The sequence below is a fragment of the Penaeus japonicus genome, unplaced genomic scaffold (assembly GCF_977035675.1).
Source record: "Penaeus japonicus unplaced genomic scaffold, GWHDUDI00000001_assembly GWHDUDI00000037, whole genome shotgun sequence".
Taxonomy (NCBI): Eukaryota; Metazoa; Arthropoda; class Malacostraca; order Decapoda; family Penaeidae; genus Penaeus; species Penaeus japonicus.
In genome coordinates, this window is record NW_028234439.1 from 19,782,475 (window position 1) to 19,789,974 (window position 7,500).

A 7,500-nucleotide genomic window follows, 5' to 3' on the forward strand; every position below is an offset into this window, starting at 1 on the left:
CACAAGTTTTAATGTCGAAATTGATGTAAATCACCCAATGATGAGAGAAAAGGAATCTGAAAATCTTTTTTCACAAGTTTGCTCCATAGTTACTAATGATAGATATAATTGTCTATTCAGGAAACGATGTAATGCACCTGTATATATAAATTCTGTCTGCAAACTGTGCCGTCAGATTTGGGAAAGGGAACAGCAGTGGCTCTGAGGCCGTGCAATGGTGCAGGTCAACAAACTGATTCGCTAATCTTCAAAATAGTTTATTGTCGTAAAACCCAATGAAATTAGTATCTTTCGATTCGTTGTGACGTCTCTCGTGCATCCAGAGTAGTTTTCGTCAGCGCTGCCCGACAATAGCAACAATACCAGGCCCGATAGGTGGGGAGGGCATGAAGTATGCCAGGGAAATTGTGCGGCATAATCGGTAAGTATTCGTTTTGCCCGAAATACAAGATCTCCAACGCATCAAACCGGGGAGATATAACCTGCGCAGGTCACAGATCCATGCCAGTTATTGTCCATCTCCCATGCGCATAGATTTTGAACATTTTTTTTGTTTTGTTTTTTGTTTTTGTATCGCGCTTATTGGTTGTACAGAGTGATATTGCTGTTTTAAGGTAAATTTCCATCAACACCAATTTTGATGAGCTATTTACCGATTTTACCCAGCAGTTTCCCAGGGATACTTTATGTCATCCCCATCTGTAGAGTCTAATATTGTTACTATTTTGAGGCAGAGGTGACTAAAACCACTCCCAACGCACACCAGACGTCACCAGGAATCCAACAACACCAGTTTGAGGGGATTTGTGATGCCAAAAATTTTTACAGAAATTTGCCACCGATGTTTGTCCACACTGAAGTCATTATTCAGACTGTATTTCAGCTTTTCACGTGACTGATTTTTTTCAATGCAAAAATTAATCACTTGTAAATCTATGAGAAAGAAGTGATATCTTATGTGCACTTGAACCAAAAGCCAGAGGCTGTGCACCAGCTTGTGCGATTGGAGAAACCGTTGCATGGGCTCACGTACAAGGGATTGAAGTTCTCCCTCCACGTAGAAGATGGTATCAGTAGCAATTAATAATTTTGAAATGCAAGACATTTGAGACACTTTTCCATATTACATTGCATGGTGAATTATGTAATGCAATTCAGAAGACATAGTATTGAAATGCCATTTACATATCTTTCATTGTGAAATGTCTAATTCTCATTCACATCTTGATCGTTTATCACAAGACTCAAATTAGAAGTGACGGGGAAATCACAGAAAGAAAGGAAAGGGGATTTTAGATCTGAATTATGTAGGGTTGAAGTAGACAAATTTTGTTTCTATAATTTTCATTTTATTTTTACACATATAGAGACAAAGTCACGGAATGGTCTTGTAGAATACAAAGTAATGCTTAGTATAAGAAATTATCTGCAGTGAGATATACAGGAAAACAATTGAAGCACAACGGCCATTACATCAGGGTTGCTTTCAATATTTTCAATAGCAACAAATATAAGTCTTTCAATGTATTCCAGTAAAAGTATGGAAAAACAAGAGTTCCAAACTTTTTTAAAAGGCTGTAGCATGAGCACGAGTACCTCCAAGCTTATATATCGCGCATATCACACAGCAGCCTCCTAAACATATACCTATGTTTGGGAGAGAGTTTGCTTGTTTTTTGTTTTTTTACGGATGTGTTTTCTTTCTTTGTTTAGCCTTTCTTGTAAGCATTTCAAAGTCCTTTGAAAAGTTCCTCGAGATATTTCTTTTGTTTCCTTCATCATCACCACCACCATTAGTATCATTATTATCACTGTTACGTGATCACCTAAAGTAAGCTTTTTGCTGCTTTATTAATCCGTACAAAGAGCATCATAAAATACTTATGTTAAGTATCGTGACTAGTAGATGATCATGTAGTGGAAGTAAGGGTAGAAGGGGAGAGAAAGGGCTTGGCAAAAGTCAATAGATTAATAGATGATTAATTTGAATACATTCAATGGAATAACTTTTAAAAAAATAAAGTGGAGTGCAAAGGTTCCAAGTGCATTTTAAGAGATGCATTTGTTGAAGGTTTCTCCACAATCCTTTGCATTTGGTGCTATTTTTATGGCTTTGTTCTTGTCAAGGGGAGGGGGTAGGGGATGTACGTCATGTCAGTTAGCAATCTTCTTCCTTTTCCTCTTCCTCTTCTTCTCCTCCTCTCCTATTCTTTCTCCTCCTCCTCCTCCTCCTCCTCCTCCTCCTCCTCCTCCTCCTCCTCCTCCTCCTCCTCCTCCTCCTCCTCCTCCTCCTCCTCCTTATTATGAAATGTGAAGGATAGGCAGCTGGCCGGAGGAAGTATTAAACATAACCGATATCACATATCTCGTAAGAAGTTGCCTCTCTGGTGAAGTCATCCGATCAAAAGAATATGAATTGTATTCTTGAATGAATATGGAGAGCTAAGATAGTCAAAGTCTAATAAGAAAAAAAGGTTACTCTTTTTAGTCCCTTTACAGCTTGCAAGAAGATGCAATGCAGCCCTCACAGGTAGACTTATTTTCAATGAATTCAAATTTTAAGAAAACATGTTTTCTCTTATAAAAATAATTTGTAATATTAAAGAAAATATTGGCTGGACTGACCATAAGAGATTCAAGGTCAGGATTTAGCTGTACATTATTCCTCAAAGTGGCCAGCATACAGGTTGGTGAGAGATGAGGGGTGCCCTAGAGTGCTTGAGTACCCATGCCCACTTTTTCCCTCTGTCAATGAAAAGTGGGACAGTATGTCGACCTCCATTGACGAGACGAATGTAATGTTATGTCAGCTGCCATGGAGGGGCAGTATTGGTGAATGGCTCTCCATGCGCTGTTGTTCTAGAGTTGTCATTGTACATATACCAAATTTCGGATTTTTCCTTGTTTTAGGGAGAGATCAGTCTAATATATTTTACAGAAATTTGTTCAGTTTTATTTATTTGTATGTAATTTTTTTATTAGTATGCCTGGATTCATGATATCAGTTGTAAATATTCGCAGAAAATTGAATCCACAGTATATATTATCCAATATCTGTTTTCAAGTAATTATTTGTACTCAGGAAGTGTGTCAATTGATCGAACTATCTTTTTATCATGATTAGGTATGATGCAACTCTCCCATGATTTTGTCTTTGTTTTACAAATGTGAATGCATGTTTTACAGATACAGGCATGCGTGTTGGAAAGGCATATCAAGCAGAGATTCCTAGTATGTTGCCGTCTCAAGGTGAGTTTGTTTTACATTATTTTATTTTACATTAACTTGAATTTCTACAGATATTTGGGTTTAACCTCTAAAGGATGGCATTCACCTTCCCTAGGCATGTGTACTCACTAGATGAAACCGGACGAAAATGGTCCCGGAAAATGACCAAAATGTCTATTTGAGAAAACTCACATTAGAGTGATCCGAGCTGAAATGAACGTGGGTGAAAGAAAACCAAAAGAAAAAGAAATTCTCGCTCCTGTTGCACACACATTAAGGTCTGGGGTCTGCCGTCCTTTAAGGGTTAAATCTCGTCTTTGTTTTGATACCTAGGTTACAAGAGGAATTCCTCGTAATTTCTGGTAAACTTACTCTTACGTTAGAGAATGTAAGTGGGTTTTTATATATTTAGATTATTATGAATTGATGAAATTTCATTCTGTCTACACCCTTATGGATAGTTTTGAAACAAAAATTCATGTCATCCTTTTCAGAGCGTCGGCCGGAGCAGTGTCCAGAACGGGCCTTATTAGTGTGGGCACCCAAGCTGGAGATTAATGAAGAGAGCCGTGAGTTTTGCAGCATTTGTACAAAAATTATGTCACTGCCTGCTGTGTTTTTATTTAGCGTTACAATGTGCCGATGATACAGTCAATAATTCCTCGTTACATTTTAAAATGATCATCACAATTCTCCTTTAACTTTTCAGTGGAACAGTATATCTGGCTGGCAAAGGACAAATACGGGTACAATGCCGAGCAGGCGCTGGGCATGCTCTTCTGGCATCGTCACGACCTGGAGAAAGCCACGGCAGACCTGGCCAACTTCACGCCCTTCCCTGACGAGTGGACGACTGAAGACAAGGTCCTCTTTGAGCAAGCCTTTCAGTTTCACGGGAAGAGCTTTCACCGCATAAGGCAGATGGTGAGGAATGGAACTGGCTGCGGCAAGACCTTCAGCCTGTCCTCTTTGAGTTTAAAACCTTTTATGTTGTTTATTTATTGAGTGGTTCTGTTATTCTAGCTTTGTTTTAATATAAAACAACGTTTGTAATTGTTAGCTTATATGCATTTTTCAGTTCTTTTTTTATAGTTTTATCCATCTCATAAGATTTATTAAGCATATCCTAGTTTACAGCTCTCATTATTGAATATTTCATGTTCAAATGGGAAAGTATCTACAAATCTGTCCTTATTACTTTGCAGTTGCCAGACAAGACCATAGCCCAGTTGGTTAAGTATTACTACCTGTGGAAAAAAACTAGACAACGAAGTTCTCTAATTGATCGACATGCACGCAAACACACTGCAAAACTCCAGGTTGGTGGAAAATGCAAACGTTCTATTGTCATTTTTTCAAACTGATCCTAGATTTTGATTCAATTTTATGACCTGAAAAGAGTTTAAAGACTGAATTTCAGTTGAGAGGATATATTTACTAAAATAAAAAAAAATAGACAACAAGAAATGGAAAATATGAAAATTCTTAAAGTTCTGACTTCCTGTTCAAAAACATGACAAAAACAAGTTTTGTTCCTGTTTTCAAAATGAATGTGTTTCTCTTCCCTTCCAGCAAGCTACAGAGGGAGGACTGGGAGACAGCAGTGGAGACAGATCTGAGGAGGACGAGGAAGGACGCAGTGGGGAGGAGACCAAGAACTGCTCCAACTGCACCATCCCCGCGACCATCCTCAATGAGTCTCCCAAGGGACCCCAGTGTCAGACGTGTTACAATCATTGGAAGTGAGTTTCTTTATATTTCTCTTTTTTAAATATTCCTGTCATGACATATATCTTTTCACTGAATCAAGTCTTTTAGTTTTTGTAAGCCCTCCTGCAATGGGAATTTTAAGCAGGATCAGATCACTATCACACTATTTTTTTGTTCAGAATACAAGCTAGTTATTCCTTCAGTTATATAACTATAACTCCCCCTCTCCTTCTCCCTGTCTTTTTTTAATTACATCTTTCAGTTTTTTTGCATGATTGTGATCTTAGTTCTTTTTTTTACTTGTTATAAGCCATTGCTAATGTTTCACAGAAAATGAAAAAAAAAATTGTTACAGCACTCCCTTTGCTTTCCCTTATTACAAAATCCCATATCAAGGATATTTTCGTCTTTTCACATTTGTTCCAAAGACTGATTATTTTCTCCTCTGCTCTGTAGGAAAATGGGATGTTTACGGCCAACTGTAGGACCCATGAAGAGAGATAAGCAGCTCATTAAGCATAAGCGGCGACCACCTCGCGGAATGCACATAAACCACGAGGTGCGTATTATTTGAAGTCGTCACCTGATACTCATTTTGAGGCGAAGTGAAATAGTAAAGATTTTTATTTATTTATAAAGATGTTAGTTATATACATATGCTGATACCTTTCAAATTTGAAGATTAAAAGCCTTATTAGGTAAATTGATGAAGAGGGAAATAGCAAAGGACCTTTTACATATTGATTATTAGATGTATGAAGATAATATACCCGAGTTTAATTTTCATTTGTTTCCACACACAACAGGACCTCATGGCAATGGTGGCTCCTGCCCCCCCAGGTCCCCTTGGTGCCCCTACCCAAGGCCAGCAGCTCCTGCGACACATGGAAAACGAAGTCATTGCTCTCAAACGCCAGGTGAGGCCTCTAGTAGATATTTGAAGCGACAGAATGTTAGGTTAACTTGGGACGTAAGAGCATTGCTGTTTTGACGTGACTCAGAAGAAAAGCTCAGATCTTTTGCCTTCATCTTGAGTTTCCTTTTGGTTCGCAGTTGAACAGCTGACATTTGTTGGTCACCTTGAAAAATTGATCGTTGTTACAAATTAACTCTTGAGTCATTTTGATTTCTGTTTCTTCTTCAGGTGCAGAGTAACAAGGCTCAGATCAGCAACCTGCGAGAAAATCTGGCCAAGGATGGCATCAATTCCCTGAGGCCGCCAGGGCAAACAGGGCCACTAAAGGCCAAGTGGTCGCATGAGGAGCTCTTGCTGGCAGTGCAAGGTGAGAGTTGGCATCTTCCCCCTCTGCACTCTGCATTCTTTCGTAACACTAATCATTCAGAGAAGTTCATAGAGTTTTTCATTCAGTACTTGATGAAAAAGACTGATGTAGATAAGAGCGATGCTTTCTTTATGTGCACATGAACACTCCCTCCCTCCCTCCCTCCCTCCCTCCCTTACACACACACACACACACACACACACACACACACACATATATATGCATACACATAAGACAATATTAGGGAATATAGTCATGCATTGTTTATCTCTTACAGCTGTGCGATATTTTGGGAAGGACTTCAAAGCCATCGCAGAAATTGTGGGCAACAAGACAGAGAATCATGTGCGGAGCTTTTTCGTGACCTACCGCAAGCGTTACAACTTAGACAACGTCCTGAGAGAGTGGGAAGAGGAGCACGGCCCAGTCCGAACCAGTGCTGATGAGTAGCAGCAGCACTGCGTTTGGAAGGTCTCGAACTGCCCACCAATCCTCTCTATGCCGACCACAGCATAAGGCTGTCAGGCATAGGTTCAGATGGTCCTCGCTGGGACTTTGTGCTTACTTTTGCCAGGATGTTCGTGCTTCAAAAGGATTTTTATGATTTATCAAAAAGATTCCTCTCAGTATTCTTGGAGTTGTCTACGGGTAATTCAGGGCCTAGGTAGGAATTTTAGTTTACTGGCGGATGAAAATCCTGCCTAAGAATTCACCATCAGTAGGAGGAGGAGGAAGGAAGGAAGGAAGGAAGGATGAGGCCTTGGATACTTGAGGAAAATCTAGGATCGTGTTACACCAACAAGATTCTGTTAAAAAAGATAAAAAATAAAAAGAACGAAAAAAGCAAAAACAAATTGACAAGTCCCTAAGTAATAAGGTACTTCTGATCAGTCATAATATTGTATTATATGGCATTTGCAAAATTGTTTGTAAACAATAATTTTTACAATGAATTACTGTTCATGCATCTTGTAATGCAGAATATTTATGAGTGTTGAAGTTTGTGTATAACTGTGTATATGTGTAGGTGCATATATACTTTTGCGTACATATACACGTGCATATATACTCATCACTGGATTGTTGTAAACGGTATTGCATTATGTATTTCTAGGGAATTTCTTTAGGAACACCAGGTTGAAGTTTAGGTTGATCAAATCTACTTAAATCACATGCAGCTGTAGTAGTAACTATTATACTTCAGTCTGTCATCAAATGATCATAAAATGTTATTGCACATAGTTCCTTGTTGGACACATGAAAATGACTAGTGTACAAA

At 38.8% G+C, this 7,500-nt stretch overlaps 1 protein-coding gene across 1 annotated transcript in view; it reads left to right on the forward strand.

The window, feature by feature from the left end:
• The window catches only part of LOC122261266 (REST corepressor 2), an 8,425-nt gene that overhangs the window by 893 nt on the left and 32 nt on the right, over positions 1-7,500 (forward strand). Inside the window, exons 2-10 of the mRNA XM_043028793.2 lie at positions 3,187-3,249; positions 3,723-3,797; positions 3,938-4,152; positions 4,434-4,547; positions 4,801-4,970; positions 5,395-5,497; positions 5,745-5,855; positions 6,083-6,221; positions 6,499-7,500. The exon at positions 6,499-7,500 is cut by the window's right edge and continues 32 nt beyond it. Of these exons, the coding sequence (XP_042884727.1) occupies positions 3,187-3,249; positions 3,723-3,797; positions 3,938-4,152; positions 4,434-4,547; positions 4,801-4,970; positions 5,395-5,497; positions 5,745-5,855; positions 6,083-6,221; positions 6,499-6,671 (1,163 nt within the window). The 3' untranslated portion in view covers positions 6,672-7,500. The remainder of the gene's footprint in view (positions 1-3,186; positions 3,250-3,722; positions 3,798-3,937; positions 4,153-4,433; positions 4,548-4,800; positions 4,971-5,394; positions 5,498-5,744; positions 5,856-6,082; positions 6,222-6,498) is intronic.